The sequence below is a fragment of the Thunnus albacares genome, chromosome 5, assembly GCF_914725855.1.
Source record: "Thunnus albacares chromosome 5, fThuAlb1.1, whole genome shotgun sequence".
In the NCBI taxonomy this organism is placed as follows: Eukaryota; Metazoa; Chordata; class Actinopteri; order Scombriformes; family Scombridae; genus Thunnus; species Thunnus albacares.
The window spans coordinates 10,937,492-10,957,012 of record NC_058110.1 but is presented as its reverse complement, the minus strand read 5'-3'; the positions used below and the strand labels follow the sequence as shown (position 1 = coordinate 10,957,012).

The 19,521-nt window shown below is 39.7% G+C and overlaps 1 protein-coding gene across 3 annotated transcripts in view; it reads left to right on the top strand.

Annotated features, from left to right (window-relative positions):
* Positions 1-19,521, top strand: part of nphp4 (nephronophthisis 4) — a 168,273-nt gene that overhangs the window by 27,374 nt on the left and 121,378 nt on the right. For all 3 annotated transcript variants that reach the window (XM_044351856.1, XM_044351857.1, XM_044351855.1), the window contains exons 5-6: positions 12,939-13,088; positions 16,524-16,660. In XM_044351856.1, coding sequence (XP_044207791.1) covers positions 12,939-13,088; positions 16,524-16,660 — 287 coding nt within the window. The remainder of the gene's footprint in view (positions 1-12,938; positions 13,089-16,523; positions 16,661-19,521) is intronic.

Sequence of the window (19,521 nt, the reverse complement as noted above, 5' to 3'; positions counted from 1 at the left end):
GCATTTTTCATATGGCCACCATATTAGTGATAGTAAGCATCACACACCACCATTATCACAATGGATTATCCTCTTCTTTAGAGTCCTAAAACAAGCTGCTGGCTGAAGGCGCAGACATGATCCAAAAATGGACATACATGTGGGTGTCTTAATGGGACAGTGGGTGTCTACATAAACATACGTGTAGTGACTAAGTCCTACGCTTTAGCCGCTACTGGCTGCTAATGGGCCTAATTGTTTAGACATGTACTCAGAAAAACAATATTCAGTCTTTTCCAATACTTTATATCCATCCAATTCCTTATTGTCCATCACTTCCAATAAGTTTTCAATACAAAGTTAAAACAAATACAGTCATACGATGTTGTCTGAGCACAGTCAAAAACTGTTTGCTTCTTTCCCATCAGCCACACCTGCGATTACTGACATGAACTTTAATAACCTGTGGCCAGGCTGGTCTTGAACATACACTCCCTAGTGCTTGCTTTAAACACAAATCAGAAAACATGGCTCCTACAATACGTGTTAACATGTTTTATTGACACCTGTGGTCCATGTGGTTATACATTTTGGGCTGCGCACAGATGGTCCGCATGAATGTGGGTACATGATGAATTAAAGGTCACCTGAAACATGACTGAAACATGTTTCTGTTAGCCCCGAACTTTCCTCTGTAGGGGTTTGGATCTATTGTAGAAGGTAAAACCACCAACATCTCCTGGGTTCTGTTCCAGCAAATAACTAAAAACACCAAATTGTGTGGTGGACTCCATATATACAAGAAAAACATCCAATAGCATTGTTTATTCAATATCTCTATATTACATATTACTGTTTTTAGAGGCCTTTAACAAACTAACACCATTTCCCATAAGACCCAGACCACTGCAGGTTAAACGTCACAGCTTGACGACCAAGTTGGGATGACGCAAGTATCCACACTGCAGTTAAGTTTCCATGAGAGCTGTCGTTTTTTTTTGTATGCTCACATCAAAGCTTCAATTCTAATTCAATTTCTAATCTCAAGTGCTGTAGCGGATGCCAATTTGCCTTAGAATATGGAAAGTAATCACAAGAGCATGTTTAATTGTTTCCGTGTGAAAATTCCAACAAGTTCTTACTCCAAATACAAATCTGTATTTTTTTGTTTTCTTTTTTTTGATGTAGCTCTCTGCATTAGGTCCCCCACAGTGGTCTCATTAAATGAGGAAACTGTGTTTTTTAACACGGTGCAAATGTTGGTATGAAGATGTTTTGTCTGAGGCAGCCTCACACACATTGCTTGAGGCCAGGCGCAGCACTCTTCTGTGGCTGTGTTTTATGATTTGGTTGTGAGAAGTCTGGATTTTTCCTCTTGTTGAATGTACTTTCCAGGCCAAGTTTTAAGCATTTGATCTTTTAAATCAATGTAAAAAGAAACTAATATTGACTGGCAGTCTGTAGCATAAGCCTGTATTTGTTCCCCTGTGGCTTTGGTGCATTAAACTTTGAAGTGCTTCTGATTATGTCTTCAGCACTGTGTATACAGTGTACATACTGTATGAACTTTCCTGGTATGGTAGTATAAGAGGAGCAAACAAACCTACGTCTTGTCATTTACACAATAGAGCTTGTTTTCTGGCCCATTGCCAGCAATTGTACTCTGTCCTCTGGAGTACACAGGTAAGTAAGCATTCTGTCTGCTGTTTGCAGTGGTCTTGATGGTAAATGTGGTCTTTGTCTTCAGTCTCCACTGAGAATGTTATTCTGCATCACAACAAGAGAGAAAATAAGGTCAGAGGAGACTTCATGCTTTGCCACCGTGTGGAAGGTAGTTTTATGATACATTTTTGCATGGAATTATCGGTTCATCTCACAGAAGTAAAAACAGATAAGTGGAAAGACCCAAAAAGAGTTCACAGTCTGGATTTCTAACTCTGCAAATAAACACTTTATCCTTACCCTTGTTTGTGTGAGTTGGAGCTCAAATGTCAGTGAATTCAAGTTTGCAAGGCCACTGATTGTGTCATACTTGATATACACTGATGTGTGTTTTGTCATGTGCTTTCACTGGCAAGTTGACAGACAAAAAGTGATAGGAAATAATGGATGAGACCTGAGATGTGACATGATTGACATCTGATGACAATGCCATACTGGGACTATTCAATGACAATAACTCTATCACAGCCTATCAACACTCCATTTCTCATTTTACACAATGGTGCACAGACAACCACCTCCAACTGAACATGGACAACAACAAATTAAACACCCCACACTGGACTGAAAACCATCTCCGTCTGTAGCAAGACAGTAGGACAAGTCAACAACTTCAAATATCTTGGACTCACTTTGGACAATAAACTCAGCTTTGATCAACACATCGCTGATATCCATAAACAATCCCATCAGAGACTCCACATCATCTGCAAACTCTTTCACTTTCTGTTGCCCCCACCTCCTGTTGTTGTTTTAAAAAAAGCATGATGCAACCCTACAACCATACTGTTCCCCCTGTTTCTTCACCATGTTAACCATCTCCAACAAAAACAAACTTACCAGGATCACACATGCAACCTCCAAATTCATCCACTCCCCTATACACCCAGTCTCTCAGACATGAACAACAGAGCCATCACACTCCTCGCACTCACAACAGCAAATGACACTGATCAGCCCCCCAACCCACACTTCACACTCCTGCCATCAGGCCGTAATACAGGACCCTAAAATAGAGAAGAGCTCACTTTTGTTTTATCCCCTCTGCCATAGCAGCACTGAACAAGCTGTCTCGCTGAGACTAATCTGTGTGTGTGATTGTGTAGATACATGTACAGAAGGTGACAAATTAAAGGAAAAACTGGCACAGGCCTGAATGCTTGACCCCTACAGTGAGGGGATCCAGTGGCTTTGTTATGCTTTAGGGGTTGTAAATAGTGTAATAGTAAAGAATTCCAGAGACTTGTAAAATCAATGTCAAGGCTGATGAACACCATTCTTCAAAAAGATATTCCCTCATTTGGTGTTTTGATGATGGTGGTGAAGAGCGCCGTCTAACATGTCAGTCCAAAATCTCCCATAGGTGTTTGGTTGGGTTGAGATCTGGTGACTGTGAAGGTCATAACATATGATTCACATCATTTTCATACTCATCAAACCATTCAGTGACCCCTCGTGCCCTGTGAATTAGGGCATTATCATCCTGGAAGAGACCACTCCCATCAGGATAGAAATGTTTCATCATAGGATAAAGGTGATGACTCAGAACAACTTTGTATTGATTTGCAGTGACCCTTTCGTCTAAGAGGACAAATGGACCCAAACCATGCCAGCAAAATGCCCCCACAGTATAACAGAGCCACCAGATCCCCCCACTGTAGGAGTCAAGCATTCAGACCTGTAGTGGTTTTCCCTTTAATTTGTCACCCGTCTGTATATGTGTTGGGATACAGGCAGGGGAACTGATGTTATGTTTTTATGTATATTGGTATGTTTCTGTGTGGAATATGTACAAGCTGTGAAAACAAATTTCCTGCAGGACAATAAAGACTATATCAATACAGGTACAAGCTCAGGACATTGTGGTCACATATTTTACGCCTCAGAATCCTGCGGGTTGATTCATTTATAAATTTTTTACTTAAGAAATAACTAATGTTGTACAGTATATCAGGGTCACACAGTTTCTTGAAAACTTTGGCCTGCAGGTGGCGCTAGATGAAAAGTTAGGAGATCACCATGGATGTTAGGATAAATCTTTTGATGACCATGCATGTCAGTGCAAAAACTTATGGCAATCTTTTCAATATTTGTCAAGATATTTCACTCTGGACCAATGTGGTGGACAGACTGAAATTGAAATTGTGTACTTTGAATGTTGTCTGTCTATATGATGGGTAATGTTAGGTGAATTAACGAGGGAATGGTGTCATGTGGGTATAGCAGCATGGGAACCAGTTCACTTTCATTTTTCAGGACTTGCTAAAGTGCAAAGCGAGCTTAAACTAAATCTTTAGTACTTATCCTCTGCAGTATTGTGAACATGAAAATGATTCTTATTTGGCTTTGTGCCTCCATCTGAAGCACACATCTCATTTACAACACATATTCTTGAGTCAAGAGTAACAGATGCCAGCAGGAAGAGAAACAAAATGTTCCACACAAAAAAAAAAAAAAAAAAAAAAATCTGTTTCAGTCAATGGTGTGTTTGCAAACCTTAGGGAATCCAATGTCAACCCAGGCCGCTCACACATTCATACCTGACCACTTATATTGTAACTCTTTTGTTGACAGTGCTCTTAGTTTTATATTCTATGAAAAACGATGGCAAAGGTCATGCTAAATATACAGAACATTCCCACCAAATGTTTTTATATTATATGTTGCGATGTTGTAATGTGTTTTGGGTGGCCCAGGCAGCATGTGTTCCTTTTTAAACATTAACCTTTGCGTATGGAAATCTGTAATTTTGCAGCACTTAGCTGCATTTTCCTCTTGGGCTTTTCTCCCTTGTATGCCGCCCTTTCAGCTCCACTTTCTCTCTGTCTACTTTCATCACCATTGTCCATTTGTTGTGCTGGTGCAGTATGTGTGTGAGACTGGTTCAGTGTGATGACAGACACAGAGATCCTACCATTAGGTTGAAAGCAGGCAAAAGGGCTGCCGACAGTTTTGAGTGAATGTCACTCCTCCCTGTTGGTTTCATTTTGTGGTTTTAAAAATTTTAAGGCAGTCAGCTAGCCAGGCAACAAGGAATTCTCCTGGTGCTCCCAATGGCCAGTCTGGCCTTTAGCTTAGGAAATTAGCTCAGGAAGGACCGTACACATCACTCTCAGTTGATTATTTTTCTTACTGTCCAAAACTCACATAAAAACAAACTATTAATTGATCCTACTAGTCTTTAGAAGAGAGAACAGATAAAGCTTGGATCTGGATTCTGAATCAATTCTCAGTTTCCAACAGTTTTTTTACATCCTCAATAAAGTTATGTTGACAAAATGAAAAAGCCAAAAACCAAACCACGGGGTTACAGTGCATCACCTGGTCATTCTACTGTGCACACACACTGAGAGTTTTCTTCAAAAAAACGGCAAAAGCGGGGCACTGAACTCCACCAAATGAGCTGACCAACCAACTCACTGCACCACTTTACAAAACTTCTAGACAGATCTGATCAGGCGAAGAAAATCCCTCGGTACACAGTCTGTTTCTTGGAACTCTAGAGCAACTTCTGTTTCTACTAAAGACATTTAGCCAGTGGTGGTCCGTACATTACACTTGCAATTCACTGCTCTTATATAAGCAGAAGACTGTAAAAGGTTTCTAAATTGTTGCAGTTGACCCCCAACCTTAACGATAACCCTTTCAAATAAAAAGGCTGCATACTCCCACACATTTTTCTCAGCTTTTGTCCGTTTGGTCAGACAGACCTTCATCGAGATGTTAGATTAACTGCCAGTTATGTTTCATTTTGCATTTCAGTGGACTAAAAACATGAGTGAAAAGATTTTCAGACAATGGACTTGAGTAAAATACTGAAAATAATATCTGCTTTTCTACATATTGCATTGAGAATAAGAACTAAATCAAAAGGAATCGTGTGATTCAACGATTCCCACTCCTACATGGTAGGGAAGTGGGCAGGAATTGAGATCTTCCACGATTCTATCAAAACAGAAATGATAGTTTTGCATTGATATCACCAGCTTTGAAAACAGGCCTTCTGTAAACATGTAACTCACTGCGGAGAAGTGCCTCTGGCAGGGTATGTGCATGCTTTTGTGACTACATATGTAGTGTGGTTTGTGTAGGGTGCATGTAATTCGGTGCCAGAGTAGAAGCAGGGACAGCATGGTATATACTGTAGGTGGCTGCCAAACACTATGTATTTCTGTTTTCTACTGCCTTGCTAGGCTCTCTGCCACTGGCTGAGTAACACACTCAGACACGCTTCTGCCTCTAAGGGTAGGGCAATGGATGTATAGAAATAAATAGAGAAAAACGAATTTATGAAGAAGAGAAAGAAGAATATCAAAAGGGTTCGTTTGGTAAGGACAACAGAAAGGGGTGCAAGCTATCTGCAATGCTTGCATGATTTGCATAATTTCAATTGTGCCGATTGTTACAATTTTAAATGAACATCACCAGATTACATAATTAGACAGATGAATTAGATTTAAAACTAAAAAACATCAGTACAGCTAAGAACAAGGAAACAAGGCTTTTTTTCAAAGCTTTTATAAGGGAGCTGTTTTGTGTAAACACGCTTTTCACTTTCCAGCAGAAAATATGGGTAAGTTTGTTGCTTTGGTTAAACACAGTTTTACCCTACAAAATACATATTAGACCAAAAGATATAAGATCTGTGGAGAAAAACTGAATGCAGGATGATCAATTGGAGACAAGTCAATTTGGATTGAAACAGAAAAAGGAGCAGTGGTCGAGTGGTGGTGGCAGAGAAGTCAAAACTTCTCTATTTTCCAGAGCTGGAGTCAGGGTCATGAGGCAGGAAATGGGAAAAGGAGAGTAGATAGAGGGAAGGAAGCTGCCTTGGGGCTTTTGAAAGTCCTAAAGGATGGGAGGCCAAAATAGGAGGAGGAAACAAGCACGAAGGGAGGCAGTAAGCTCATTGACTTGATCTAAGCTTCTCTTCTCAACTGGGAGAAAAGAGGAAGGAGTAGAGAAAAGAAAAAGTGGAGGGCTGCTCTGGGGCCTTCTTAGTGTGATGAGAGGACAAACAGATGGTACATTGTGTTCACATTAGCATATCTTAATTTGAAGCAACACCATGAGTCCACGACACATCAATTTATTGTTAGTCTGGGACAAAAAGGTGGTGCCATGACAAATTTTGTCATTGATACACCAAAAAGCCACTCTGTATCAAAGATAGAGAGGTTTACTAGAGCACTCAACAGGGTTTTCCCTGCATATCTAACTCCAGGCAACCCAGACACAAGTGTTTGTTTTCACCGCCTACACCACGCTTTATCGCTGTTTGGGTGAACTTCCAAATTCCAACAAACATAATAAAGTTACACAACACTTTTCCCCTGTTGTGACTCCTCCACCTGAAAACTGTACCACTTAAGCATCATATTGAGCCAGGGTAAACTCTGTTTTACTTCATCAACGATGTTCAAACAATCTATAATGTATCATTTAGAGGATGTATCTGTATTACTGATTGATTAACACAGAATTGATTCAAGCTATATGCAGTTTTTGAAAACCTTTTTGGTAAATTCTTTCCTCAATAAAATTTTCTGGCAAAATTTCCACCAGCTATAAAAACAGTTTCCTTGCACTGGAACAAATTCTGTTTAATACTGTCTGAGAACAAAAACTTCTCAGTGAATATAGAAAGGACATTAACACGTTTGACTTTGTTAAAGGAAAGTTCTGCTTTGTTACAAATTGGACATGGTTTTCCTAGTTTTGGGCAGTTACACGCCAACTTCCTGGTTCAACTTTGACTTACTGTACTTTCATCATCTGATTGCTCATGTTTGTTTCTGTCAGACCTTGTTTTAGTCTCGTTACTTGGGGGGGTTCATGGTCAAAGCTATGAAACTAAGACCCTTGTTTTAAAGAAGTGCTGCACACTTAAATGTGTTTTTTGAGCTGTAAACTAAATTATATGACTGTTCTGTGATGAAACACATCAATGCTGGTGTTAATGTTGACATTGACAGCAAATTTACAAAAATTGGCATTTCATGGGTTGAAAACAGCTCAACTTGTCATCTGCTGTTTAAAGTTAGCCCTGAGAAGGCAGAGCCAATGCTGACATAGAGTCGACCGTTTTGGGAGGTCTCTACATCATGAAATTTATATAAATGGTAGAATGAAAACACCCACCTCTCCCAGCCCTGCACTCATTTTCAAATACATGCTGATCGAGACAGTTTTAGCTTTTGGAGCTAATGGCAGCTAACAGCGGCGCTGGCCTGCTGGAGGGGGTCACTCCGTCTGCGACTGTCTGCAGGAGGAAGAGCTGTTGGCAGCCACAAAAACATCAGAAATCCTCCTTGCATCTCGCCCTGCTGCTCTTCAACTCTCTGGCTGTCTGTTTCTGCAGTTATCAGCTGGTAAAATATTGTTTTAAAATGTTAAATCGGGGTGTAACCAAAGCTCCGCTGAAACTGTCTGCCCTGTCCGTCAGCTGAACCTATCCACTGCAGAGCATCTCTGCCGGAACTGAAGCTGTCCGCTGCAGAGCTGCGGTTGAAAAGGTTCAGTAATGGCTGCGGTTACACCGCGATTTAAAGTTTTAAAACAAGATTTTACCAGCTGATAACTGCAGGAACAGACAGCCGGAGAGATAAAAAGCTACAGGACGAAATGCGAAATGACTTCTGGCGCGTTTAAGCGCCGTTGCACTATTTGTCTTCCTCTCATTATTATTATTATATGTCACTGAGCAACTCCTGCCCTCCTGCTTCACGCTCTATATACTCCAGATATTTATACAAGTCACCAAATATTGGATTGTCTTTTAAATGGAGTCGCGTCAAAGCCTAACGTTTACTTTTCCAGTACTGGCTGCATTACTAGACAAATGATCTCTGGGAAGTGGCATGAGGAAGCACATGATTGCTTAGTACTAAATGTGGAAACAAATGAATCTCACAAGTCACAACTTCAAATTCCTCCACTCTTATCTAAGTTGGCAGTAAAACCCTTTCTTAAAAATCACCCTAGCCGTAATCATCTTTATTACTTTCTTCTTTCCCACTCAACCTTCTCCCAAAACCACTGCCTCAGTTTGTCTGATGCTGAGCCATTTTTCTGCAGTTTTTTTCCCCCACGTCCTTGGTTTCACATCTCTTGCCAAGTTGCTTCTCAACTGACTCTGAGGTACACCACTGCTGTAAGGAAATTTTGGGGTAGTTTTCTAATCTATGCACAGCATCTGACTGGAATCCAAGCGTGATGCATAATGAATAACAAGAAATAAATGATGAAAAAGTTGCAGACACCTGGGCACCATCTGTGTCAAGAAAGTTCTGTTTGATTTCCCCCCACCCTTTCTCTCCTTTCATACCTATCCTACTTTCTTTCTGTGTTTCATGGTAAAAAACATCTTTTCAATGAAAGCTGCTGTTGCAACTGGAGACATTTGTAGAACAGAGCCGAAGCTATGCAGCAACCTCAGAGATTTCCCCAAACCATTTTCCTTTTTTGGCTTTAGATGTAAGCAGTTTTTTTGTAGTAAGTTAACTGTTCGAGAGAGTAAAAGGGTTTGGCTGGGATGAGACATGGAGGGAAGGAAAACATAGGGATATACTCCATCATCTTCTTTCCTTCTTAATCCCCTTTCATTAACTTTAAAGATAAAGGTGCTGCCTCTGCCCTGAAAATGCATGAAAAGCTGTCTAAAGCATTCTACCCCTTCTTCCTTTGAACTCATTTGCTTTCCAGATTATTGTTATTTTATATGATTGAAAAATAATCCTTTATTAACTTAAATGTTCTGCTCCCTCAAGCCCCAAAGATACAATTTATTTCAAATAGACTTAACATAAAAATCTATTTTCTTTTCAGTTGTGCTATTTAGCTGATCCCATAGTGATCCATTTGTTATTTTGCGGATTTTATTTTCTTAGTAAAAAGATTACAAATGTTTTACTTCTGTGGTTCTTAAAATAATGTAGCAGCATAAATATATTGACAATGTGTTCTGAAGTGTTTTCATGTCTTAAATTATTTTCAAACTGAATTCATTGTGAAGCGACCACTGGACAATATCTGAACAGATTGGTTAATTCCTTACAAAAGTCTGAACTTAAAGCTGTAGTGTGAGACTTTTACACATAAATGAACGTCTGTTACATTCAAGTCCTTTCCAAACAAGCTCACACAACACTGATTAAGTCTATCACCACAAGGTAAATATCTCTATATTTCACAGTAAACAGAGTTTTTAATCTGGTGTCTGTGGTGACATTCCTGCACTGGCGCACTGGTAGTGATGCGTGTTACATCAACTAATAATGATTGGTTTGCCACAGCTGAAGGGCGCCCATAGAGCATGTGCACCAGAGACTTCTGCCAGCTGAGCCAGCTAACTTCTAGTCTTACCCTCCGCTAACTTGAGGGCTAAAATAATTTAATTGTGAAGCTCTTCTAGACTTTTCAAATGTTATGAACGGACTGAATGGATCAGATTCTGATGGTGAAACAATTCATTTCACGGGGGTTGTGACACTCAAAAAGATTCATCCACCGTTTTACAGCCGCAACGGTAGCGACGGAGACCGGCTCACGCCTGTATTCATAGAACTGTAGTTACATCCAGGTAACCACTATTTACTGTCACTGCCAGAAGGAGACAGAAGTTCTGCACTGCAGGTTTAAGTCCTGTACCCCATGTACCAAACTTCTTTTTCTCCTTTTCAAAGTTTGTAAGGCAGTCAGGACTAGAAGAAATGCACTGATGTTTTTAAAACAGATACAGTTTATTGAAGGGAAAACTACTACTGCTTGGATTACATTCAGCAAATTTTCCAGACTGCTCATAAGAAGTACTTTGGTTTACATTATACAATGTTTCCCCTATATTCATTCAGCAGCGGCGCACCGCCGCTGCAAAATTATGAGCGTCGCTGCTAAAATTTTAGATGATCATTAATATCAATGAGCTACTAATGATTTTCACTCACACACTGTGCGAGCACAATAACACCCATGTCTCTGTCTTGAGTTTTTCATATGCCCCTCCCCCCCCGCTCCAAAGCAGTCAACCTAGGGGAAACACTGTTATATACTCCATTGACAGGGATACGCACACAGTTCTGTTTATACTATGTATATACTGTATATATACTGTATGTCTGTGTGATTATACATTTTGGGCTTCAAGCAGACATGGGCAGATGATGGAGTTTACATCACGTGGACCCTCTTGGACCTCTGCAGCCACATGGGAACAAAATCAAATCTTTTTTAAAATTTTCTCTTTTTCCTGGTATCAGTGTTTGAAAACTTATTCAAGCCCATTATTCAGAGCTCCTTCAGAGGATCCAGCAGTGTCTTGTGATGTTAAAATGTGTCTCATCTTTTCTCGTTTCATATTTTCACTAAAATGTCGGGGGGTTCAGGTGTGGTGACGGTGGAGAGGAAAGCCTTGCAAGTTAGCAATCCTTGCTCTTCCTCGGACTTCAAACAGTCCTGGCATCACTTTGATGCTTGTTTAGGGTGATTGTCCAGTTGGAAAATTGATTGTTTTCAAGTCAACTTGAAGCCAGGAGGATGGCAACTCTCTGTAGAGGCTCTCTTTGGTTAACGTTCAAGTCATTAACTCTGAGATAGGCAATACATACTCACAGCAGACCAGTGGTGGGCAGAATATTGAATAACTCATCCCAAATGTCAATACCGTATTTCATATCAACTGTATACACTGTACATTTATATTTATTTCCTCAACATACATCTACTAATGCAGAAATTGACAATAATATTCATCTTTTGAGACAAACATTGCATATATGATTGACACAACTTGAGTTACAAATTACTGTTTCGGAAATGATTTATGTGGGTTTTCTGACCTGCCACCACAATGATTAAAGCTGTTTAGGTTTAGGAAACTAAAACTAATTGGTTAAGGTTAGAAAGATTGTGGTCTTTCTTGAAAGAAGCCAAAGTTGACTTTTGGTTGGGGACTGGATGTGAGCAGCGCTATCAAAGTTGGACGCTTTGTATGACCAACCTTTCATCCCGACATCCACCATAAGAGATCCTGTGAGATTCTTACAATGTCATGGTACTTCCACCTTTGCTTTTCAGAGACAAGACAGGCTGCATGTCAGGAAAACATAAACATAGGTTTTTTAAAGTGTTTGGACAAACGACCAATGCTGCTGCGGTTTTCCCGATGAGGAACAAACATCAGGACATACAGTTCAAACATACAGTTCCCATGCTTCCTGTAGCTCCTACAAGTGATGTGTCAGTCTGAAAAGTGCTTTCAGTGATGATAAGACGAAAAAGGTTCAACATTCAGGTTTATCTACCTATGTTTAGATATCACACAACAAACACCTTAGAACATTACAAGCTTTAAAAAGGTCATTTTTAGTGTGGAACTGTTAGACTGGATTGCTTTAAATTATACAGGTGTTGATATTATAGGAGTAGAAGAGTTTACGAATCTGTTGCTTCAGTTTGAATACAACGGTCTGTTTCTTCAAAGCAAATGTACTGTTGTTATACTGTGATTCTTCAGTGGTAATTATTAACCAAAACATATTGCGTCACTTAAACGCTCTCAGACAAACGACCACTAAGGACTCACCCTCAGATTGCTGAACCAGCCTATAGGAGTGAATGGAGCTTCCTGTATTGATTGTCACTGATGCTGTTGAAGGTGCAATCATTAACCCTGTCAGAGTGAAAGATTGTGATGCTGTTCAGGCTTGAGGGAAGTCAACATGCGCAGCGCATCAAACACCACTTTGCTCACCTTCCAAATGGCCTGTGATTTGTGTTGATGGCAGGAATTGTGGGTCGTCACTTGTCATTGGATGACCTGCCTGAAAGATGACAATGTCTACATCATTGCTCATACATTGCGCCTCAGCTACGCTGCAGCGCTTTTCTGGAGGAGCATGTTTTCCAAGTTGAATGGTTGTCATTTCGGTTAAGGCCCAGAAAACGATGCTCGCAGTGTAATGGAACATTGCACCTAGGTCACCAACAGCTAAATGGAATATTGAAAAATGGACGTGTCTGCCAGTTGGATGTCATGTTGTCAGGTGACTCACTGCTTCTGGGGAAATATTACACTGTGATGCACCAAGGAGATAAATGATATTGGGTGGGATAGGGATGATGGTTGAGTGGAATATCATATATAACTCATTTGTATTCAGTGTAGCACTTTACCTGATTATCATAAAATACATGAGAAATCATAAAACATTCTACACAATTTTGTTATGTGTTTGCAGACAGCAGTATCCTGAAGACTATTGATGGAGCACATTTGATCTGTGTGGTAAAAAGCCATCCTGCACTGGTTTCCATGATGCACCTCCTTCCAGAGAATGTCCTTGTGTCCGGAGATGAGAACATTCCTGGACTAACAGCCTCTGCAGCAGGTAAAGCAATCATGTGGGCTCCAGTTCACAGCACTGGGAAAATGTAGGGTCAAAGAATGAATGACATGCTCCCTTTCAATAATCAGTGCTCTTTTAAGATGTTAAGATGTTAAGATCTTTGACTCAATGTTATTTCAGTGGAAGAAGTGGAAGACTGTGCTGTAATGGTGCTGTGATAAGATGTAAAAACTCAGACAAGACAGACAAATGTGTGACAAGTCTGAGCCAGCTTGTGTTGAAAGTTGGAAGATAAAATCATTTAGTGTTTAAGTCAAATGCCTCGCCTTTTGATCAAGTGGCTGCCTGTCACTCTTAAGATTATTCTAAAAATGCTGATTAAATTGTGTGAGCAAAGTGTGGGAGATGTAATTCTGAAAATAGCAGAAAAATGGCAAGCAAATGGTAAAACTGCTTGTTGTGCCATGATCGAGAATTATTTCATAATCCATGTAATTCAGTGTTGAGTCACCACTCACCTGAAGTTCACCTCACACTTATAAAATTCACTCCCCTCCAGCATTTTCTGCAGACTTTACAGTGCTTGTTGCCCAAGTCTCTTTTTCCTCCTTTTCTTGGCCTTTTCATCATAAATTGCAATGTGAATTGACAAGGTCAACAGTTTTTAACAATTGTCAAATTCAGTTTTGGTATAGTCACCCAGATGTTGTGATTTGTGATTTTTTTTTTTTTTTTTTTACATAATTCTAATGAGACTACCTGTTGTTAAATGTGTTGTCCTTTGTATTTACTTATTTGTTCAATATATGCTCCCTGACAAAACCAAAAAATCAGTCTATGTTGGTGGAAACAGTCATATGTAGGGTGTCTGCTCCAATATTAAGTCTTTGTTTACTGTGTATCTTTGCCCAGCTTATTAAAGTAGTGTATGAATGAGATTCAGTGATCAATAGTGGAGCTGCATTGATTTTTATACTTAAGCATACTTTAGCCAACTCCTGGTGCACAGTTAGTCCCTGTACAACTGTGAAAAAACTGTTTATCAAACAGTTGAAGCAAACAAAGAGGTTACCTAGCTAGATTAATCAAAATATGACATAATACACAATAATAATAATAATAAATTTGATTTTAAGCACTCTTCACGTAACCTGAAGACACTTTACATAGAGAAAACAAGCCAAAAACATGGCTCAACCCAACATTTTCAGCACACATCAGGTGCAATTTTACATAGCAGACTTCAGGAGTGGCTAGCTTGTCTTTCTCCAGCTGTCAAAATAGCAAATAGGACATTCATCATGGTATTTATTTGTGGCATTTTTTTTGGAACTTGGTTCTATCAGAAGTTGAAATGTCTGCAGTACTTACAAAGTAAGTTTCTAAGGGGGAATGTAATGAAGTCTGACAGTGCAGAGCTATAATCATTGGGAGTCAGTGGGAGGTATGGTAGCAGGCTAATCCTCTTCATGTTCTGGGGCTGTGAGCAGCAGAGACCTAAGCTGCCTTTTAAGACCACAGCCACCGGCTTGATATTCACACCACATTCAGAACAGTCCAACTCTGCGCTCCAGAGACAAGGGCTGCAATGAAACGCTTGATGGCTACATTACTCTTGAAGAGATTACAATCACACTGGCTATTTTCTCTTTGTTGAGTCTGAAAGGGGTGATTGTGGACTTCACAGGCTTTCCTGCTTCATCCATTGGCTGAGTTGCTTTCTTCAATCGATTCTGATTCAATTTACGCCAAGTATCCAAATGGAAACAGTTTTTGTTGGATTGTTTGTCACTATAACTGGTGTCTCTCTGTGTGGTATAAATATTCCAGTGATTGGCATTAGGTAGCTTACCGCAAATCAGTGGAGCAGTCATTGAGAAGGAGTTGTTGTCTCTCAGTTACAAGTTCCAATCAAATACATTCATAATCAAAGAGCGAAGGTTGACCTTGTAAACATTTGTTGCCAAAGACGGTGTGTATTTCTGCACCCAGCTGTTGGATATCTCTATGAGGGTGTGTGAAATATGGCAATAAATGACTGAATGCTTAATGGGGTGGATTTTGTGTTCAGTATTAAAAAAATCAGCTTGGTTTTGGTAAGTTGTATTACTGGCAATATGCTACTAGTCTACAGTGTTGAGCAATGTTATAATATTTTAGGCAAATTTACATCCTCCCTACCACTAAGTCACAACCCCTCTTATTTTACTGTCCACTACTTGTGTTTTATCTGCCGTAGTCTCATCAAGCTAGCAGTTCTAACAAGTACATCTATGAACCACCATCTTGGTTGTTAGTGAAGGTGGGAGACTTAAGTTACTATCACAGTTTTCCATGTCGGCTGGTAAAGGAGACACTTCCAGTTGTGTGAGTGAAATGAGCAGCTGGTGTGGACATTAAATTCAGAGTTATTTATGTTACTACAGTTCTATGAATTCTGGATGACCGCCAGTTGTGTTATCTAGACATCAACATGGCTGTAATGTGTCCAGTGTTGACAGTCAAGGGGAAACTAATGATGATAATAATGAATTAACCTGATGATGGTGCTAGCTGAAAGGTCAGGGGACATTTCACTCGACATACCAAAGTCATTAGGATTGTACCAAAATTTGTGCCAATCCATCTAGTACTGTAGATGTATGATGAGATGTTTCACTGGATAAAGTGAAAAAATGAACCTGCTGATGGTGCTAGGTGACAGGCCAGACGATCACCAAAGTCATTAGGATTCATCCTCTTGGCACCATGGATATCTCATTACCACATTTCATGCCAACCCATCCAATAGTTGTTGAGATATTTTAGTCTGGACCAAAGTGGTGGACTGACTGTTGCACTGACATTGCCATCCATATAGCCAACCGCTAGTGAGGCTAAAAATACAAACAACAGAGGATGTGAAGGTCAGTGTTGAGCATTAATTCTCTGAGCACATAACATTTAAAGTGGAGTGTCTCTGGAGTGAGGCGGATGTATTAATAAGTAAAGTTGCCATGAAACACTAAGGGTTTCTGGAAACCAACCATTTGGCACTGAGTTGACACCACTGTTTTACTGATTAGATAATATGGTGACATTCAGCTCGATAAGATAACACACACACATAAGTACAGTCAGCATGGTTATGACACTGTATCAAACCATGTATTTTCCACTTTACCTCTCTACTTTAGGTTTCTGCAACTTCTGGGATGCCATGATAAATTATCTGGGGGCGATGGGGATTGTCAGGGAATTTTATAAATGGGTCACAAACAGGAATATACTGAAATTTCCACCTGTTTCACCCATTTATCACACTAGATGGTGGTTTTCAGCTGGTTTTCCTCCACACAAATCCTAACAGAACAGTACTGGGTTGAAAGCAAAACAAACCAGACAGGCATGTCTGAAGAGCTCTAAAAATGATTGAAGAAAACCATATAAATGTCATGGCATGGACAAACTTTGACGTTATGTTTGCACTGTCACCAGGAGATGCTCTGTTGAGGCCTCAGCTGCTCAAGATGCTGCCCTTCACCCTGAACAGACTGACCATCTCCCTCCAGCCGTCCCTGGAGAAGTTTGAGAGCCAGCTGCTGCAACTGATCAATGTAGACTGCCATAACACGGTAAGCCCAGGCTTTCAAAACACATGGCCTTGATAGCTCTTGCATATGCCACATAAGGGACAGTAACAGAGTTCATCATGAGAGGTGTGCATTGCAAGTGAAGGAATGACCTCTTTTCTACAATCATATACAATCATCTTATGATCTACAGCATATTTCTGGTCTACAGTGTGACCATTTGAATTGCTTGCACACCTAAAAATAGATGTGTAGACGTGTTGAGAAAAACTAAAGTTATGGGGTGAAGGGAAATATTGAAGTATGCATACTCGTCAGGAAAACATGTCTATTCATCATGTTACATTCTGCATCCTTTAAACATATATTCTGTGCTTACATGGGGGAAAAAACCTTATAGTTTTGTGATATAAAGCCACATACACATTCTGATAACATTTCATCCTTGTGAGGGACACTCCTCAAATTAAAGATGGCCACGATGGCCTTGACACACCTCTGCCAAGATTATTTTCTCCAGCCTGATGCTTTCCTTTATCTCACTTTCCGTTTCTTTAGCCTGCAAGCACAAGCTCTTTTACAGCTGCCACTGCAATTTAAGGCACATCACCTCCCAAACTAAATGGGGCTTATCTCTTCTCTTCCTTTTTTCTTGTCTACAGAAACCTAGATGGTTAACCATATTTGACAGGTGCAACTATGGACCAGCAATTATTTGTACAGTGGCACTGCATGGATCCTATCTGTTCATTTCAGCCTAAGTGAGATGTGTCTTTGGTATGGATGAGAATTGATATGACAATACTGTCGCTCTGTATCTCCGTCCCGCTGCTCTTTGATAGTGCTGGGCTGGATCTTTCATTTCAAGCACAGGGAATCAGGGGAGTGTTTTAGAGTTTATTAAGTAGAGCAAATGATAGGCACTAGTGTGTCTACCTTGTAAATTTATACTAAATGTACCTAAGATGGAATAACTACCATTAAAACATTTGTTCTGTGAAACTGCCGGTGGCATTGAGCTTAGAATATGCAAGGAAAAGCTATAAGAAGATGGTTTAAAGTTTAGAGTTAGCAGTGTGAAAAATATGGTTTCATTGTTTTGCAATTATATTGCAGTAACTTATTTTGAGAACTTTGTGGACTGAGAAGATCAAAAGAATACCTTTTACCCAACAGTTATTTCATTCTTGCAAAATATGAGCTCTACATTGAAAACATTTACTGACAAAATGTATATTTATGCCATTTACAAGTTCATAGTACCTGCTTTTTAAAAACAGAGATAATGCAAAAATGATCATCTCAAACCATTAAACACAGATCAAGTAGTCCTCTCTTTTACTCCAGCGTATTATGTTATTAAATATTTTATTTTATTTACTACAGATCAGTGAGAGCGAGCGCAAAGCAAAATCTGTCCAATAACAAATGACCTCTGATGAGTCACACAAATAGCTCAGAGAGAAAGCCATAATTTGACATATTTATGAGCACATTACAACATCTGACAAGGCTCTTAAAATGTAAAATAATTGATAGCGTGCTTTTTATTTGGATCTACGTGTTCTTATGCATGCAGCCACGAACCTCCATAGAATATTGTTGGTCCCTGGTCTGTATGATCAACAGTGTTCTAATCAGCTGGCGGACAGGATTTTAGGTGCATTTGTGTGCACCTGTTTAAAAAACAATTCATCAGTTGAATAAAAATAATGAAAGTGCTGACATAAAAGAATATCATTTTAAAAAAAAGGGCAAAATGTGCTCTGGTTAGCAGCTGGGTTAGGCTGGCTAGTTCATCTTTTATTCCTTTTAGTACTGTATATTATGGAGCGTGTAATGTTGACCCCGCCCAGGGCCACCCTCAGACCCTTATGGGAGGTTGCCGTCCTTTCAGGGGTCCAACGTTCCTTCCTCTCTGAACCACTCCTAGACCCTCAGGACCCTCAGACCCTCAGCCAGTTCTTTAGGGACTAGCAGACCTATTTAAATTTCATTATTTTTAAAGGGAGGCTTTATGGAGAATCAACCCTCCGTAACTTTCCATGCTGCCCTGCTCCAGTGCAGTGAGGCCCAGATTGCCGCCATAGCAGAGAAGCAGCATTATCGTCGTCTCCAGAAGGGTCTGGTGCAGATTCTGTGACCATAAAAAGAGAAGGAGGGGAGAGAGATTATTGAATGGCTTAATAAATGGACACACAAGAAGAATCGCAGCTTGCCATTTGGTGAAGCACATTCACCAACTATACTCCCATCAATACAAACCCACCACCAGTGCCACCCTCAGGATAATGACCAGTAAAGCCTTTAGGGGCTGCTAGTGGGAGTTTTTGTTATAAAACATTTTTATATATGAGATCGAAGGTTCAGTCTTGACCTTGGAAACAGAAGAAATACGAAGAAGATACTGTTTTTTCAACTAGTGCCGTTATTCTATTAATGTGACTACATTTAGATTGTCTGGATATTCACTCAGGTTAATAAGTTGTGGCAGTGGGTTATGGTTTACACGGGCATCATGCCTGATTTCAGGCATAGAGCAGTTTTAAATTCATATTATACTTAATTCATTGTACACATTTCCTCCTGGACAACTTTTCAGGCTCACAAATCTTTTCTTGCTTTAATCCCTGTACACATAACTACTGCCCCCATATCTGATCAACCTTCATCCTAACATATTTAACATACAAAGACTACTGACTGGGGACCCCAAGAATAAACTACTGTAAGAATCAACCATTATAGCAAAATGTTAACTTATTTCTTCTCAAAGCATTATTAGTTATGTAATTAATATCATCTGAAAAAATAGATTATTATTATTTGAGGAAAGTTACAGTTAATCTGCATATTGTATAACACAAACATCTACTTTTCTTTAATACAAATTGCAGCTTTTA